Source organism: Typopeltis vanoorti, chromosome 19, assembly GCF_054136105.1.
Source record: "Typopeltis vanoorti isolate ZY-2024b chromosome 19, IOZ_Tvanoo_1.0, whole genome shotgun sequence".
NCBI lineage: Eukaryota > Metazoa > Arthropoda > Arachnida > Uropygi > Thelyphonidae > Typopeltis > Typopeltis vanoorti.
This window is the reverse complement of record NC_143567.1, coordinates 33,957,641-33,977,740: the sequence shown is the minus strand read 5'-3', so window position 1 is coordinate 33,977,740 and position 20,100 is coordinate 33,957,641. Positions and strand designations below refer to the sequence as shown.

The 20,100-nt window shown below is 37.1% G+C and overlaps 1 protein-coding gene across 1 annotated transcript in view; it reads left to right on the top strand.

Annotated features, from left to right (window-relative positions):
* noi (splicing factor 3a subunit 3 noi) overlaps positions 1–20,100 on the top strand; it is a 251,677-nt gene that overhangs the window by 218,482 nt on the left and 13,095 nt on the right. Inside the window, exons 12-13 of the mRNA XM_090408813.1 lie at positions 344–521; positions 8,192–8,356. Of these exons, the coding sequence (XP_090264939.1) occupies positions 344–521; positions 8,192–8,356 (343 nt within the window). The remainder of the gene's footprint in view (positions 1–343; positions 522–8,191; positions 8,357–20,100) is intronic.

Genomic DNA, 20,100 nt, shown 5'->3' with positions numbered 1-20,100 from the left:
TAGTAAAGAAAAAAATTATTTCCCCTCCTTCAGCACTCTCTCTCTCTCTCCACCACAGATCTTTCAGGTAAGATTTCACTATGAGTGTGAAATTTTAATAAATTTTAATATATAGCTAATATGCTATAAACAAATTGGTCTGTTTTTTCCAGGTCATTATGGTGTCTAAATTAAATGTTGTTTATTTTATAATAAATTTTCTCTCTCTCTCTCTCTGATTTACCAGCAATAAAAAATTGTTCATTATTTTATATTTGTTGTTATACTGGTATTTTATATATTTTTATAAATTTTGTTATATTAAACTTATTCTGTTATATATGTATATTTTTTAAATGTGAAGAACCCTGGAAGAACGTTCACAGAGACTGTTTGCCACTAAAGGAAAAAAATTAAGTGAATTAGATCCTGCAATGTTCACAAAATCAAAACCAGGAAAAGCAGGTAAAAAGGATGTTGAGAAGCAAAAAGAAATTGCCATACTAGAGGCACAAGTTTATCGTTTAGTGGAAGTGCTTTCAGTAAGTTTTTCATTTCAGTAATGTTTTTAGCATAATCATTTTAGGTAAAGATATATTGCCTATCTCCTGTCTCTGAGTGTGGAAGAAAAAAACAAACAAACTTAAAATGAGAATGCGCTGAAACTGAAAACAAGTTTTAGTTGATGGTATAATTACTCAGAGCTGGCGATGTGCCACATAAACATCTTCCTGATCTTTCCCACAGTGTGGTTATTTCCACAAATAGGGCATGCCAAACACACTCTAGGGACAGAGAAACTAAACTTCTGTATTCAGAGTATTACAGTAAATTGATTCCACAGACCAGACATATAGAACAGAACCTGCCAGCAATGCATTAGCAGAGACATTTTGACCAGGTAGCATATAATCTTATTGACATTTACTCTGCGCCATATCATGCTCAGAGTGGACTCAAGTGCAACAGTATGTAGGATTGTGAGAGGAGCACCATTGACATTGCTCCTCAGATCAGAAACAATTCTCACAAAAAATGATGTGAAAATTATAAATAAAAGAAAAATCCATATGATTGTTTTGGATGTTTCTTGTTTTTTAAATAATTTTTTGCAGTTTTCCCCCTCCAACCAAGAAAACAACAAAAACCCATGTGAAACAATAAATGATATACGAGGTGTGACAATTTAATTCCTGGAATGGCTATGTAGTGTCACCCGTGTGGTGATTTGGTAGGAGTCATGTGAGTAGGAGTCGTTTTTGTTCATGTTTTGGCTAATGCATGCATAAACCTCAAGCAATAGAGCAATTTGCTAGTTGGCTATTACAAAAACAATAGAGAGATCTGCGTGTAAACTTTGCCGTAAAAATGCGTGATCGAAATTTAGAGCAGCATGTTAACATCAAATTTTGTGTGAAAATCAGCAAAACTGCTACTACTGAAATGATGGAGCTGTTGAAAGGGGCATATGATGTGGATGCTCTGAAAAAGAGAAATGTGTCTTTAAGTATCATAAGAGATTCAAAGGTGGATGAGAAGATATGAATGGCGACCCCCCCAGAAGTGGGCAGCCAAAAATAAAAATTACAGATGCAAATGTGAACAGAGTGCAAGATTTGGTATGGTCTGACATACAATTAGGTGTGTGATTAATGGCTGATGAATTGCAAATGAATTGAGAAACAATCAGGATAATTTTAACTGAAGAATTGAGAATGCAAAAGATTTCTGCGAAATTTGTGCCTCAGATCTTGACAGACGAATAGAAGGAGTGGCGGCTTCAAGTTGCGACTGATCTTTCTGCAAATTAGTACATGTTTCTGAGAGTAATTACGGGCGACGAAACCAGGTGCTTCCAGTACCCGAAACAAAACACCAGAGCATTCAGTGGAAAACCTCAAGTTTGGCATGTCTGAAAAAAGCACTCAAGACCATGCTGGTGTGTTTCTTTGATCACAAGGGGATAGTTCACTATGAATTCGTTGAACAGAGACAAATGGCCAACCAACAATTCTATTTAGAGGTGCTGAAAAGATTATGAGATTCTCTTGGGAGAAAAAGACCTGAATTGCGGTCTGACAAGTGGATTATCCATCATGACAATGCACCAAGCCATAGTGTGCTCATCATGAGAGAGTTTCTGGCCAAAAAATTGATTACCTAATTAGGTCATCCTGCTTATTCACCCGATTTAGCTCCCTGTGATTTCTGGCTGTTTCTAAAATTAAACTGACTTAGACTGCACTAAAAGGACGAAGATTTTCTGACATCATTGATATTCAGCATAATGTGATAAAAGACCTCAAGAGTATTCCGGAAAAAGAGTTCCAGGCCTGTTTTCAAAAATGGGAACACCGTCTAAACCAGTGTATAAATGCACGAGGGGACTACTTGAAAGGCGACAGTAGCCACTAATGTATAATTCTGAACGTAGGTTTTTTACAGGTACATTCTGGGAATTAAATTGTCACACCTTGCATACTGCCACTTTCAGGCTTTTGAAACACAACCTGTAATTTCTAACAGGATTTCACCACTTTGGTTATTTGAACTATTCTTCATGACTTCTATCATAGGGATATGATGCTTTTGCATTGTTAGATCTGACATCCTTTGTTAGAGAATGTCATTCCTAGAATCAACTATTCTTGATTTGTCATGGTTGAAAATGTATTATTATTATCTGAGACCTCCAGGGAGTCAAGGACTCATCAAGAGAGGCTATAAATCTCCCAAACCAGCTGTCATATCCTTCCTTAAATTCATTCACACTAGATGCACTCACTACCCCTGACGTCAGAATATTCCAAACTATTTCTCTTACTCACTGCTCTGTGAAAGAATAAACTCTAGCTCTTGCCCCTTTTAATTTAATTGACTGTGAACAGACTTAACTTCCATAGATGCCCCATGTTCTCTACCCACCTTCCATATAATAAAAAATTTCATCAGACAATATCCTGTAACATTTATTCAGAAGTTTATAGACTTCTATCATATCACTCCTTTTTCTCCTGTTCACCAGAATCCGTAATCCACATACTCGCAATCTGACCTCATAATCTAAATCCCATAATCCAGATATAATCTTTGTAACTCTTTTTTGCACAGCTTTTTATCCCCTTGGAGACAAAATCTGCGCACAATAATCCAGGTGCGGCCTTATAAAGAGACAAAATGACTTCCTATCCTTACATGTCAAGGTTTGCTTCAACATCACATTAACTTCTGAGTTGTATTTGCAACTTTTGCTCTGTGACCTTTGAACTTCCAATTTCTATTTACCATTATGCCAAGATCCCTAGCTCATCAGATTCTTGTAGCATAGCCTTACTAATATAATATGCCACTAGAAATCTCATTTCTCAGGTTCAGGCCCAAGGACTGAACTTGAGGCACACCACTGGTCACCTTAAATCTGATAGATTTAAATCCACTGCTTACCACTTTTTGATATCTGTCTGTTAACCATCCACTGATTCAAGTCAAGAGTTTATATTTCAATCCCATATTCTCCTGTTTATGCAACAGCCTTTTGTGTGGTATCCTATCAAATGCTTTAGCAAAATCCAACATTATCATAGTGTATCCATTCCTTTTATCCAAACTCAGCCCTAACATTGTTATAAAATATGAGCAAATTGCTAAAACATGACCTTCCTTTAGTAAACCCCTTGCAGAGTATAGCTTGTTTGTCTACCTATTTCTGTATGTGGAAGTTCTTACCAACTTCTCTAAAATCTTCACTACCACACCAGAGATACTGATAGGTCGGTAGTCAGACACAACAGTTTTTGCACCACTCTTGTACAATAGAACTATACATTTCTTCCATCCTGTGGTATCATTCTTGAGCTGAGACCATGTGAAAGGTATAGCCAATTCGGTTTAAACATTTCTCTATCAAATGTGCTGATATTCCATCTATCCCTCCCTATTTGACAAATTCTTATCCAGGATGCAACAGCACTTCAACTTCACTTTCGTACACCTCTAACTCTTCATCCAATGTATCAGTAACACTGTGCACCATGTTATATACACATGGTTGATATATCTTAGCAAAGTGAGTACTCATAATCTCAGTAGCTTCTGACACTAGAGTACCATCTGCATTCAGTAAAATTATTCTTACACATTCATTCTGTCTTTTGCTTGTTGTTTGTTTTTGTGTTCCATCAAGTCGTTTTCGACTCCTGGTGACTCCATGAACATGCATTCTCCATTCAGATCTGTTTCTGGCCCTATCTTTCAGAATTTTCAAGCGCATTCCAGTTGCTTCTTTAACTCCATCCACCCATCTAATTCTTGGACTTCCTCTTCTCCTGCTTCCATCAACTTTAGCAAGCATCATCATCTTCTCCAGACTGTCATTTCCTCATATATGTCCAAAGTATGACAATTTTTGCTTGATGATCATAGCTTCAAGGGAGCAATCTGGCTTTATTCTGTCTATCGCTGATTTATTGGTTTGCTTTGCAGTGCATGGTATTCTTAGTAAGCATCTCCAAACCTATAATTCAAATGCATCTATCTTCCTTCTTTCACTCTTTCTCAGAAGGATCCAACTTTCACATCCATACAGTACCACAGGGAATACCATTGCTTTCACGATTCTGATTTTTGTTGCAATTCTAATATCTTTATCTTTAAAGATCTTGCTTAAATTTGTCATTGCTTTCTTTCTGAGTAATAATCTTCTAACTTCTTCAGTACAATAACCATCATGTTCAATTCGAGATAAAATACATCCTTGTCCTCCAAGATCTGTTTGGACAGTAGCTGCTTGTTCATAATAAAGATTCCTCAGAAGGATAATGAAATGCTCTGGTACTCCCATTGTTCGTAACACGTTTCACATGATCTACAGAGTCAAAAGCCTTACTATAGTCAAGAAACAAAGGTAGACATTCTTTTGATATTCCTGTGCTCTTTCTATTATCCATCTCACATTGGGGATTTGATCTCTTGTTCCTCTGCCTTTTCGAAATCCTGCCTGTTTATCTGGCATTTCTCTCTTCATGAATGGTTCCAGTCTTTTCTGAATGACCTTAAGTATGACTCTACTTGCATGAGAAATCAGTGCTATAGTTCTGTAATTTTCGCACTCTCTTGCATCGCCTTTCTTCAATAAAGGTATATAAACAGATTTTTTCCATTCCCTAGGCCATTTAGTTGTGATCCAAATTCGCTGACATATGTTAAAATTTTAACTGCCTCTTCTCTCAGGGCTTTGAGCAGTTCAATAGTTATTCCATCTCCTCCTGGTGCCTTCTTACTGGATAGCTGTTGCAGTGCCCACCTCACTTCACTCTCCAGTGGTACTGGCTCCTGTGTATAATCCTGCTCTTCAAATTTCTCAGTAATTTTGGAGTCCTTTCTGTAAAGGGCTTCTGTATACCCTTTCCATCTTTCTTTGATGTCTGCAGCTTCTGTAAGATATCCTTTGTGTTTACTTTTCAATATTGTCACCTTGGCACTAAACTTCCCTGTTAGTTCTCTGATCTTTTTGAAAATATCTCTCGTTTTTCCTTTCTTGTTTTGGTCTTCTATTTGTTGGCATTCCTGGTTAATGTAATTTTCCTTGTCTCTTCTGGCTTATCGTTGAAACTCTGCATTCAAATGCCATACTTCCTGCAAATTTCCTGTGGCCTCCATTTTTCTCCTTTCCTGAGCAGTTTTGATGGCATCTTCTGACAGCCATTTAAACTTCTTACAAACTGTTGGAATATTCTTCTTTGCTTCTGTTTTAATTATATCTTTGATCTCTTCTCATAGCTCATCTGGTTCTCCTTCACACAAATTGAGTGTGTTGAATGTGTTCTGTATACTAATATTGTATTCAACTGGTATGTTTCCAATATCATATCTGATTGACATTTGTGTTGTTTTCAGTTTCCGTAATTTCACATGTATCGTAGCCACTAATAACTCATGGTCTGTTCTACAGTCTGCACCTGGAAAAGTCTTGACAGACTGAATTGCACTTCTCCATCTTCTTTGTCCAAGTATATAGTCAGTTTGATTTCTGTATTGTCCATCAGGTGATATCCATGTGTACAATCTTCTTTTGTACTGTTTAAAGCAGGTGTTAGCAACAAACAAAGAATTCTCTGCACAAAACTCAACTAGTCTCTTCCCTGCAGTGTTACGAATACCTAAACCAAAACGACCTGTTTATTCTTTGTACCTCAGTCTCTCTCACTTTTGCATTCCAATCTCCGATAAGTAGCCATAAATCGCCCTTTGGTGTTGCATCTATCATTTCTTATAACTTGTCATTAAATTCTTCAATGTCTTCTTCTGGTGCCTCTGTAGGGTGCATAAATCTGAATGATAGTCATATTCATTGGATCCACTGACTCTGAGAGAAATGATTCTGTCACTCACTGGATTATAACCTAATATATACTTAGCCATTTTTTTCCTGAGTAAGTAAGATACTCCATTTTTACAACTTGTCTCATGCCCTGAGTAATACACCATATAGTCCCCTGACTGAAAATGGCCCATTCCTGTCCATCTAAGTTCACTTATTCCCAATATATCCAGCTTCTTGTGCTCCATTTACATCTTTATTATTTCCAGCTTACCTCTGTTCATACTTCTAACATTCCAAGTTCCAATCCTGTGGTTTCTTGTGAAACAGGGAGCCTCCCTTTTCCAACCAGCAATATCCGTGACCCAAGCTTCTCTCCGGATTTGACCCGGACACATCATAAAAACTAGTTCTACTTGTGGAAGCTCTCTGTTCTTCCCCAGTTGCATGTTGGATGCCTTCAGGCCCAGGGGTCTTACCATCCAGCACCATATCGTACTTTCTCATTTTTGGCATGTTCATAGAATGTTCTTGGCAAGGTACAGAGGTGGTTTGCCATTGCCTTCCTCTGGAATATTTTTTGACTTTTCAGTCTAGATCCGCACTGTTCTGTGAAAACTGGGGCGCCTCTGCTCCCGTTTTCACTCTTCGCCATGCAGTACAGGCTTGGTAAAGAAGAGGCTAAGTCTCTGTATTAGAGATGTATTGCACATATCTTTATCCTGGATTAATTCCCAGCAAAGAAATTATCCCTTACCCCCAGCTAAGGATAAAATTCTATTTATATATATATTATCCCATGGTATTATTACACAGGATCATAGAGGTAAAATTCACATATTTTATAAAGCACCTTTTCTGGCTTGTTATAAAGTTCACATTTAGAAATGATCATACAGTTTAGTAAATGTAGTGGTGATGCTTCTTCAGTATTACAGATTTTGCAGATGGGGAAGACTTTTATGCTATTACTAAATTTGATTGGTCTTGTGTGTCTGGCCTTGAGGCGAGAGATTATGGTAGCGGCACAGCGATTAAACTTGGAGTTCATGGTAGCTCCTTGATTTTCTGCTGAATATACCAGTGATGAGTTATGTCCTGGAGAATCATTCTTTTTTACATTTTCTTTTTGAGTAGTTTTAAAAAGATCAAAATCTGTGATATCAGTTGATGTTACACCCATTTTTGCTTTTCATATACAGTTTCATTTCCCTTTAATCATCCACATGAAATGGAATCTATTGAAAAATTATTTTGGAATCCTTATTCCAAAATATAAATGTAGTTTGTTTATGTTTTTTAATGTCTCAAGGTATTTCTTGGTGGCTAGTGCAGCAGTTCTTAATAGCTTGAAGGGCTGCTAAGGAATCTATGAAAATTATAAATTCCTTTGGATTTTGTTTATCCAAATGCTGCAGTGCTGTGTTAATGGTTATTAACACAGCACTGCAGCATTTTGTAAATTGTAAAAAAAAACATCTTTTTTTACAGTTTAGTTGGTTTGGTTTTGTAATACCATGAAAATAAGGTATGAATAATGTTCAGCACCTAAATTTGTGTATTAGATATCTTAATAGGTTCAGATCATAATCCCTAAAATAAGCAGCATTGTTGTGTAGTAGCATACTTAACAAGGCTGTTTTCATACAATAATTTAATAATTAGTTATATTTATATTTACTAATTATTCTGCTGCATTCCTGCTATATTTTGTTAGTAGGATTTTTAGTTTGTATATTTTTAGCTACTTAGTATGGCCTGAATAGATAATTAAAATAACTTTTATTTATATAATATTTAGTGCTGAAAATGAAATTTGTTGTTTTAAGTATAATGATGCTTGTCGTTTTATTTAAATTATCTTCAGACTTTTATTTTTAATATGTGGAATAGGAACAGCGTCAATCCACCAAAGAAAATGTTCAAAGAAAACAAGCAAGAACTGTGGGTGAAAGAGAAGAATCAGATGATGAAGTTTCAGAATCGGAATCTGAAGATGAAGAAGATAATGATGTTATCTATAATCCTAAGAATCTTCCTTTAGGCTGGGATGGAAAGGTATGTTGTGTGTTATTAAAATTTTAGGAGCCTGATAAGGAATATCTTTAAGCTTTATAAGGGATTTTTTTCTACACTTCCTAGTGTTAATTTTATAGAGAACTTTGTACTTTTTAACTTTTTTTTTTAAATTTTTATCTTTAATAATAAGATAATTAAAAGATTTTTGTTTTGTTTTAATATCACCACAAGGAAAAAAAAATACAATAATCTATTGTTTATCAGGAAGGCGCACATCATTGTGTGCACACCAGCAGTCAGGTGATATGCAAGGGTTATTGTTTTGAAGGTTGGATAAGCAGTAAATTACTGCATGTATAAGTAGGTATATATAAGTATGGGGATCTGAGGGAATTGCAAAAAAAAAAAGTGCATTTTTTGTTTAATTATATTCCTCTTTTGTGTCACTTAAGAAGTATGTTGTGATCTACTAATCACTATCAACCAGTTTATTGTAGTTATGCAATTTGGGAGTAATCTGGAATCATCAATTTATTGGATAGAAATGTTGCGTCATGCCTTCAAATATAGGTCTTATCAGCGACTAATCTGTTTATAACTTATTACAGTTATGAAACTTGAGACTAATCTGGCATCAGCTAAATTGGATAAAAACGTTTCTCGTATCGTTGCACTGTGCATACATGCAAATTCAGGTCCTGCTAAATATTTAAAATCATGATACAAAAGCTGGGATGAGTAAATACCAACTTTGGTTTAAGATTTGCTATGAGATTAGATGGTAATCATTGATAACTCAAGTTTTCTGAGAAGGTGCTAGGAATTACCAATGCCTTTGACTGTGTTTTTTTAATTTAAGTCTCAGTTCTGGGTTGTTCCCGAGGAGTTAGAAAGAAGGTGGGAAATGGTTCTATTGCATAAAGAAGGCTCCAAGATTGAGATGGAAAATTACTGACCACTCATCATCTCGGGACTCATGGTCAAGGTACTGGAGAAGTTACTTTAGAGCAAAATACATGAAATGTTATATTATATGGGGGCAACATGGTGTTGTGAAGGGTAGGTCATGTCTCAGTAACTTGCTCACCTTTTCTAATACAGTGACAGTTGGTAATGGGTTTACGGTGATACTACAAGACTTTACAAAAGTTCTTGACAGGATACTGAAGAATTCTATTCAATAAACTGCAGCACATAGAGATGGATATAAAGTTGGTGAATTTGATAAGTGGATGATGGAGAGATACCTGACAGTAGTTTATTCAGGAGCAGAGTCCATTAAAAGGCCTGCGACTAGTGGCATGTTTCAGGGCTCTATTCTTGGGCCACTACTATTTAATTTGTATGTGAACAACCAGCGAGGAAGAGATAGAAGTCAGAGGGAGCCAAATCTGGGGAATAGGGTGCAGATCCCTTAATTTTCCCATTGCCAAAACACCTTTGTGGGAAGGTGCATTGTCCTGATGAAAGATGATTTCTTTTCTTCTGCAAACCGGGACTTCAAGTTTTTTTTTTTTTTTTAATTGATGTTTTCTTCAAGATTCAAGTTTCTGCACTGTACAGCAGCCCAGACCATACATAGCATTTAACCATGCATACTCTAAGCTCTAAATTGAACGAATGAGGATGGGCTGGCAATTTGGGATTTAGCCGACTGAATTGTATTCCTATTGGTTAAACAAAAATACAAAATGATGGTACAACATGACAAAATTTCATGCCGGCTGGGGCGTCGTCCGGTTAAACAAGGCCCCCGTTGTTTTTGTCAGGGAACGAGGGTGAACAACAACAAGTCAGCTACTGGAACAAATCTGAAAACATACCAAAACACAACATCACCAGAGTTAAAGATCGGTACTATCAAAGTAAGAAGCCTGAATGGCAAAGAAATGGAGCTAGCGGAGGAATTAGATAAGTACCAGGTTGACATAATAGGGGTGACTGAAACAAAAAAGACAAAAACTGGTGAGATCTTTCTGAGCAATAAATACAAAATGTTATATTCAGGCAATGACAATCAAGGAAAAGAATAAGTAGCCATAGTATTCAACACAAAATATGAGGCTCATCTTCTTGCATGGCAGGCAGTGTCAAGTAGAGTGATTTGGGCAAATATGAGAATGGGGAACTGGACAATGAGACTTATTTGTGCCTATGGTTCCACAGAAGGTTCTACTAAGGTAAAAGTGGAGGAATGTTTTGAGGCTCTAGAGAAAGCTACTGACACAATGAAAAAGGAAAAGTTGGTCCTTGTTGGGGATCTAAATAGCAGAGTAGGAAGTGATTGTCAGACATACAAAAATGTTTTCGGAAAATTTGGAGAAAAGAGCAAAGCTAATAATAATGGCAAATATCTGTTGGATTTCTGCTCAGGACATGGACTGGTTATTACTAACACCATGTTCCAACATAAAAATGTGCACAAATTCACATGGAGAGAAGAGGCAAGGAATAAGAAAAGTCTCATTGACTATGTTATTGTTGATATTGATGTTTTCTCCTTGGTGCTGGACAGCAGAGTGTACAGAGGATTTAAAATTGGAAGTGATCACTATTTAGTCTTGAGCAGGATAAAATTGAATTTCATATTGAAAAGAATAACATGTAAGAAAGTTTTAAAGCAAATAAAAGTTGAGCAGTTCTCAGATGTGAACTGTAGACTAAAATACACAAAGATTATTGAAGTAAAAATGAAAGAGTTTTAGAACAGGAATGAAACCTTGGAGATTCAGTGGCAAGCCTTGAAGAAAGCCCTGATTGATTCAGCTAGAGAGGCATCTGGTGAAGTTGTCTGCAAGGATAGAAAAATCAGAACTCCCTGGTGGACACAAGAAGTTAAAGAGGCAGTGAAGGAAATGAAGAAAGCATATCAAAAGTTCCTGGCAAATAAGTCAGCTTGTGCACTTAGAGAATACAGAGACAAATGCAAGAATGCTAAACACTGTGTAAAACTAGCTAAATAAAAGTCAAGGGAGGACTTTGGCAAGAACATAGAAAATAAATATCAAGAAGGTGGTACGATATTCTGGAGGTTGTTGAAGAAGCTTAGAAATGGAGGAAAGAGTGCTGTAAAAGGAGTTAGAGATGATAAAGGTGACATGAAAATGGGAGAAAAAGATATCCTTGAAGTATGGAGTAATTACTTTGAAAAACTGCTAAATGAAACAAGCAGTGATGACAGCACACTGGTAAAAAAACACTCAACAGGCATACAGTCAGGAATACATACTTGAAGTAGAAAAAGCCATCAAAGGCTTGAAATGTGGAAAGGCAGCAGGAGTAGATGATATTCGACCAGAAATGCTGAAGTATGGTGCTATAAAAGTCTTACAGTGGCTGCACTGCATAGTTCAGAAAGCCTGGACAGAGGGACGAATTCCCGATGATTGGAGTAGAGCTCTCATAGTACCCATATATAAAAAAGTGAAATAAAACTGAATGTGAGAATTACAGAGGTATTTCCCTACTGACTGTTCCTGGCAAGATCTATGTAAGTATACTTGAGAAACGGTTGAGAAGAGTTGTGGAAGAAAAGCTTGGTGAAGAACAAGCTGGATTCAAGCCAAATAGAGGCTGTCAGGATCAGATCTTCACTTTACGACAAATAGTCGAGAAAGCAATGGAATATAGCAAAGATCTGTATTTAAGTTTTGTCGATTTGGAAAAGACATATGACAAGGTGTCAAGAGAGAAGCTATTCAATACGCTACAGTTATATGGTGTCAATGGGGCATTATATCAAGCAATACTTAGTCTTTATTAGAATTGAAGGAAGTACAGGAAGATGGTTTAATGTTAAATCTGGTGTGATACAAGGATGTACATTATTCCCTCTGTTATTCATTATCTATATGGATCACATTATGAAGGAAAGTGGTATTAAACATGATATTAAAATTGGAGATGTTAATGTCAGCTCTTTGCTTTATGCGGATTATGTTATACTTCTAAATAAATCTGCTACAAGTCTGCAAGATTCTCTGACAAAATTGAATAACTGTTGTAATAGATATGGTATGAAGGTCAGCAATAAAAAGACAAAGACAATGAAAATAGGCAGAATCATTGAAAATGTCAACTGTGTTGTGAATGGAGAACCCGTGGAACAAGTAAAATATTTCAGCTACTTGGGCACGATTTTTAGTGAAGATTGTAAATTAAATATAGAAATAGGCAACAGAATCAGCAAAGCTGGTATGGTGGGAAGTCAATTGAATAAATTCATATGGAATAAGAGAGAAATTAGTCAGAACACTTAATTAGCTGTATACAGGACCGTGTTCAAACCAGTTTTAAGTTATGGATCAGAGAGCTGGGTCATATCTGTAGTCTCTAGTCTTTTCCAAAGACTAGAGACTACAGATATGAGAGTCCTGAGAAAGATTATAGGCGTGAACAAATGGCATCAATGGCAATATCACATTAAAAATGAGGATATTAGGAAAGAACTTGACATTGTCAGCATCCAGGAATGTGTTAGCAGAGCTAATCTCATGTGGTATGGTCACTTAAACAGAATGGGTGAAGAAAGATTAGCAGAACAAGTGTTCTCTGCCAGGTTGGCAGCAAAATGACCCAGAGGAAGACCAAGATGTAGGTGGATTGATACGGTACAAAGTGCCTTAGACGATAGAAATATAAGATCTGATAATGTTGGAGTCTTAACAAGTAACAGAGTGATTTGGAGGAAAATTGTAGATAGGAAGTTAATAATGATGTAATTTTTTCATGTAGTACTATCGTATCCTGTATACCACTTGAGGGTACATGGCAGGAATTTGATGATGATGATGTGAACAGTATAAGAAAAGATCTGAGAGGAACTAGTCAGTTATTTGCTGGTGATGCAAAATTGGGTAAAGCAATAATCAATAAAAATGATGTTAAAATTTTCCAGAATGATTTTAAATAGACTGGCAAAATGGGCAGAGGAAGATGTCATTTTAATGTGGCAAAGCATAAGGTTAATGCAATTTGGGGCAAAAAGATTACCAGTTGTGTACCATATTGATGAAGCAGAGATTTGGGGGTATTAGTGGATAGGAGTTAAAGCTTAGAGGGTATATTATAAAAGTGGCAAAAACAGCTTATCCGATTACTTGGTTACTGAATAGCAATGATAAGCAAGTTATTATACCTCTTTATGGGATCTTAGTAAGACTCCCCCATCTTAACAACTGGGCACAGATCTGGTCACCTGGGTTTCTTGAGAAAGAGAAGAACCAGAGGCAAGGATAATATGGTGGCATTTGTATGGAATGCACCTTATGAAAATAGGTTGAAGATTTGTAAGTTATAGAAATTGTTTGGGAAGCAGAAAAGGAGTTTATGTTGTATGGGGGGGGTTCTCCTCCCCCATCCATCTTTTGGGAAAAGTTTAGCCCTCCTAATGAGGAATTAAGTATGTTTTTTATGACTGTAGATTGTGTGTGTGTGTGTGTGTGTGTGTGTGTGTGTGTGTGTGTGTGTGTGTGTGTGTGTGTGTGTGTGTGTGTGTGTTCACAGGGCCAGTTTGCCTGTTCTGAGAAATAAAAAACCTGAGTTTCCTGGCAAAAAACCTCTCGACTTCCATATGAGACTGGCTAACTCACCTTAAGTCTAAAGAGGCCAGATAAAGGTTCCTCACATCATGAATGGGAATCAAACTCAGGTCTTTCCAACAAAAGGGCTTCGCCTATACTGACTGAACTATGTAGGCTCTAGAAAAGGAGTGATATGATTGAGACATAACAAATTAATCAAGGGTTTTTACCAGATTAATACATAAGAAATTCTTTCCAAACAGGTGTGGAGGGGTGGGAGAAGTAGAGGTCATTTTTAGAAATTGAGGAAGGGTGTGAGGACTAGATTTTTTGCTTTGAGAGTGGTGAATGAGTGGAATAGGTTGCTAGAGTGTTGTGGGTGTGTTGACTGTGAATGAGTTCAAAGCAAAGTATGATAGATATTGCACACATTTTGGACAGTGCTTGGCATAATGTTTGGACCTCCCTTGACAAAACAAACTGTTTTAACACAATTTCAGCAATGCCCTTTAATTGGACCCAGGTTTAAATCCTCTCTAAGATTTGAAGACCCTTTATCTGGACTTTTCGTCTGAAGGTAAGTTAGCCAGCTTCATACATTGCTGGAAGAGTTTTTTCTCCCTGAGACTCAGGTTTTCAATTCCTACAATACAGGCAAATCAGCCAGAAGAATACGCAAAGTGTATAGGCCATGGGAATAAGGATTCATCACTGTAATCTGTGTAGAAAGGTGTTGTAGGTCTGTGCATAAGCATAAAATGGAACAGATGTCATACACATTCTCAAAAACTTGCAAACACTTCCATAGTATCAGAAGAGCTATGCTACATGTGCTCTTAGAAATGGATTTTAATCCTGTTTCAGTCAAGAACTTTTAAAGCATTTCAGTATGAAGTATTAGTCTCATACGGAATAGCATGGTTTCTCTGCTCCTGAAAACTTCAGTTTTTTTTGGGGAATCCATTTCATGTTTGAGACTGTTGTTATAGTTTCTCATACATGAATTACTAATTGGTAAGTCATGCTAAAAGTATTCTTTTTATTAAAAAGAAGCACTGTACAAACCAAACTTAGAGTTTATTTGATATAAAAATGAAAGGATTTCTTTAGTAGTATTTACAGTAGTCCCCCCCCCCCCCCCTTATCTGCAGGTTTGCTTTCTGCAGCTTCAGTTACCCATAGTCAATCCCAGTCTGAAAATATTAAATGGAAAATTCTAGAAATAAACAATTAATAAGTTTTGAATTGCACGACGTTCTGAGTAGTGTGATGAAATCTCACGTCATCCTGCCTGGAACGTGAATCATCCCTTTGCCCAACGTATCTACACTGTACTGCATATGCTACCAGCACATTAGTCACTTAGTAGATGTCTCAGTTATCAGATCGACTGTCGTGGTATCGCAGTGCATGTGTTCGAGTAACCCTTATTTTACTTAAAATGGTCGCAAAGCATCAGAAGATGCTTTGCGGCCATTTTAAGTTGAAAGGTGAAAGTTCTCGACTTCATAAGGAAAGAAAGAAAAAAAACTATGCTGAGGTTTCTAAGATTCCATTCACATTCAGATAACTTTTATTACAGTAGACTGTTATAATTGTTCTATTTTATTATCAGTTCTTGTTTTAATCCTTACTGTGCCTAATGTATAAATTAATGTATAGGAAATACATATCGGAATTACACGTATAGAAAAAACATAGTACAGTCATACCCCTACTTACGTGAATCTGGAGTTACGTGGTTTCTTATATGTACTTATTCCCATCCCGCTTTATGCCTCACCACCAGTCGTATCTTTCAGGCGCCGGCTGCATTCGCCATTGTCGCACATACTGTGAACAAGCACTGATGTGTTTCGTGCAGTCTCCATTCATACATGACTTTTAGTCTACAAACCTTGTGACTGTTTAATGTTACGTTCTTGATAAAAATTTTATCACATAAAAAATAATAATGTCGTCCAAAAGAAGCAAGTCCGATTCTTCTACAGCTAGCGAAAAAAGAAAAACATTGACTTTGGAAACAAAACTCAACATCATTAAGGATTTTGAAGGCGGAATGAAAATTTGTGAGCTATCAAAGAAGTTCGATCTACAGGAATCCACAGTAAGAACAATCATGAAAGATAAAGAAAGAATTCTTGCTGCTGTGAAAAATGCCCAATCATTGAATTCAAGCATAATTCGTAAACATCATGGGATTATTGGTGAGATGGAAACGATGCTTAAATTATGGTGTGATAAACAAGTGAGAGTAAAATATTGTCCAGTTGATCAAACGAGCTGATTTTTGAGAGGCTAAAAGTAGAAGCTGGAGAAGCTTCCAAAGAAGAAAATTTCGTGGCCAGTAATGGTTGGTTCAACCAATTTAAAAATCGCTGTAACTGGCACAGCATCGCGGAGAGGTGGCAAGCACTGATAAAGAGTCTTCATCTGCTTTTCCTGAGACACTTAAGGCTATCATCGAGGAAGGTAGCTATAGCAGTCAAACCATATTTAATGTAGACGAGACCGGCGTGTTCTGGGAAAAGATGCCTTAAGAGAACTTTCATCGCACGTGAAGAAAAAACGTTTCCTGGCTTTAAGGCTTCCAAAGACCAGTTGACAGTAATGCTTGGTGGAAAGGCAGCTGGTGTTTGCAAGTTAAAACCTCTCTTAATTTATCGCTCTGAAAAAAAAAAATCTAAAGCTGGCTTGGCAGTGATTTGGAAGTCAAATTCTAAAGCTTCGGTGACAGCTTCTATTTTTGAAGACTGGTTTGGTCACCACTTCATACCTGAAGTTGAACGTTATTGCCAGTTTAAAAAAATTATGTTTAAAGTTATGTTCATTATTGATAATGCACCTGGTCACCCTTCTGCAACTTTAATTGATTTTGATCCACGTGTAAAAGTTGTTTTATTGTCCCCAAATACAACCAGCTTACCTCAACCGATGGACCAAGGAGTTATCAAAACATTCAAAGCGTACTACACACGACGTTCATTTGCAAGTCTGAATGAAGCTATGAGGCAAAATGAGCACCTGTCTGTTAAAGAGTTTTGGAAACAGTTTAATGTTTTAGATGCTGTAAGGATTATCAGAGATTCTTGGGGTGAAATTTCCCCAAAAAACCTTGAATGGTGTCTGGAAAAAACTTTGTCCATCCTTTTTTAAATGCAAAACGGAAATGTTGCCAGAAACTGATCAAGTTGCTGAGGCAATAGAAGTTGCCAACATTGCCAGGCAATTAGATTTAGAAGTCGACAGTGAAGATGTCAGCGAGCTGTTAGACTCACATAACAAGGAGCTTACAATCGACGAGCTCATAGAAATGCGTGAGCAAAGCACTACTGAAGAGACCGAAACCTCAGATCCAGTTCTACCAGAAAAGCACATGACAATTGCAAAATTAACAGGTCTCAGCTTAATTAATAAAGGTTTACAGATTTTGAAGGACATAGATTCTAACGAGGAACGAATTGTAGCCACAAGGCAAGGAATAAAAAAAATCATTGGCTTACTATGAAGAAATTTTGCGTGACAAGAAAAAGACATTATGCCGTAAGACGAATCTATTAGATTTTATGAAACCATTGACATCGAAATAACTTTTTTATGTATGAAAAACTACAATTATGTTTATATTTCTTAAAAAATATAGGTGTTTTTGTAAACCTTTGGTTCCAATTAACCAATATTTTGTATGTTTGTATATATAAATTACATGCAAAATTATACCCCGAGTTATGCGAATTCGACTTACGCGCTTTTTGTTTGTCCCACGTACCGCGTAACTTCGGGGTATCACTCTCTCTCTCTATATATATATAGGGTTCGGACAATCTGCACTTTCAGGTATCAACGAGGGGTTTTGGAACATATCCCCCGTGGATAAGGGGAGGGGACTACTGTATTTCATTTCCATGTTTATTTTTATTAAACATAAAAATAAACATGGCTGGTAGGCAATTTCAAGTATTGATATGAGCCAATTTCAAAAACAGCAATTGAACTATGAGACATTTTAACAGATTACTTTTTAAATTACCATAAAAATCATTTAAGTATAAAGAGCTAATAAGCTTCATTTCGGCAATGAAAACATTACTTAAATTAAGGGGATATTAAATCCCACATAGTTTTAAAACCGAATAAGAAACTCAAAGATCGGAATCAGAGAGTTTCTTGCCGAATGTAGTATAGTAAACTATAAAGTATTGGCGACACTAGCGTTAGCCAATGCAAGTGATCCTAGTATGTAGTACAATACCGGGCAACTCGTTGCAAAGGTGGGGGAAGTTCAGATCGCTATTCTTAGGTATTTTCCATAATGTAAAAACACATTTCTTAGGATTCTCGTAGACAGGCTTATACGTTGGTTATGCATTTCTAAATAACTTAGGGAATTGAAACAACGTAGATCCGAATATAAATTAAATTATACTTTAATAGATATTTCCGATATTTCGGCAATGTCATCCAACAAGGAATTTAAAGCCCTACAGGAATTGAGAAATAATAAAGAATTAGTTATCACCAAAGCGGATAAAGGAAATGCAACTGTAGTACTTAATCAAAAGGACTACAAAGGTAAGCTGAATGCTCTTCTATTAGATCGGGCTACTTACCTCCCTATCAATTACAATCCCACCAACTCACAAATTAGAAAACTTCACAGGCTCCTTAAGAAAGTCACTTCTTGGCCTGTAGAAGTTACCAACAGATTAAAACCGTTTAACTCTATACCCCCCCGTATTTACGGACTCCCAAAAATACATAAAGAAAATGTGCCATTACGTCCCATAGTGGATGGCATTGATTCCCCCACATACAAATTAGCTAAACATTTGGCCAAAGAGCTCACACAATATACTGGCAACACACCATCACACATAAAAAACTCAGCCCACTTCAAAGCCAGCATAGAAAACCTTACACTCCAACATACTGACATAATGGTCAGCTTCGACGTCTCCTCCTATTCGTATTCGTATTCAATGTCTCCTCTTATTCGTCCCACTCAAGGAAACTTTAGAGCTAATCCAAGCTAAATTTTCCCCCGATATCTCAGCCCTATTTCTGTTCACAATGAACTCAGGCTATTTCGTTTGGCAGGGAAAATTCTACAAACAAATAGAGGGGACAGCCATGGGCTCACCACTCTCCCCACCCTTGGCCAATTTCTTTATGGAGACCTTTGAGGAAAAAGCCTTAGCCTCTGCCCCACAAAAACCAACCATATGGCTTCGCTACGTTGATGATGTGTTCGCTATTTGGCCACATGGCTCTGAAACACTCCTCTCCTTCCTTACACACTTAAACAACCAACACACCAGAATCAAGTTCACCCTGGAAAAAGAAGAAAACAACTGCCTCCCTTTCCTAGACACACTAGTCACCCGCCAGCCTGATGGAACTTTGGTTTTCTCAGTTTAGAGAAAACCCACTCATACAGGCAGATACATCCACCAACAATCCCACCACCCCTCCTCACAACAATATGGAGTGGTAAAAACACTATACAACAGGGCTAAACAAATCTGTTCTAACGACATAGCCCTTAACACTGAACTAAATCACATCCTCAACACTTTCTCAGCCAATGGCTACCCCCCCCCCCCCCCCAAAAAAAATCCAAAAATATTAAAACATACAAACCACAGCCCCCCCCCCCCCCACACACACACACACAAAAAAGATTACTCTAAATCCATCACCATTCCCTACATCTGAGGCACATCATAAAAAATCACCAAAATTCTAAAAAAACATGACCTCACCTCCTGTTACAGGCCTTACAGAAAATTGGCATCCCTTATCCGCTCTACCAAAGACCAACCACTTCCCCTAGACCTACCTGGTGTATACCAGGTCCCTTGCAGTTGTAAACTGTTGCACTTTGGCCAAACAGGGTAGGACAGCGAATATCAGAATTTCTGAACACAAGGACTACATCTGGTTTTACAAGTATAGCCATTCTGGTCTTGCAGACCATGCTCTGGATACTCGCCACAGAATACGGTGGAAGAAAGCAACAATAATACACCGGAGCAAATATAAATTCGAAAGATTATTTATGGAATTAGCCTCTGCCATAAGAAACTCTCCAAACCTCAACAAATTTGGTTGTATGCGACTGCCCCAAATTTGGGAGGCATACATCAGCAGACCTTCAGCCCAACGGCCAAGAACGCCTACTTAGCCCGCCAGAGGGCACCATCAGGACTTCTAGGAGAACGATAGCTTCATATCTTCATTCTCAGTTACTGTATTGTTATT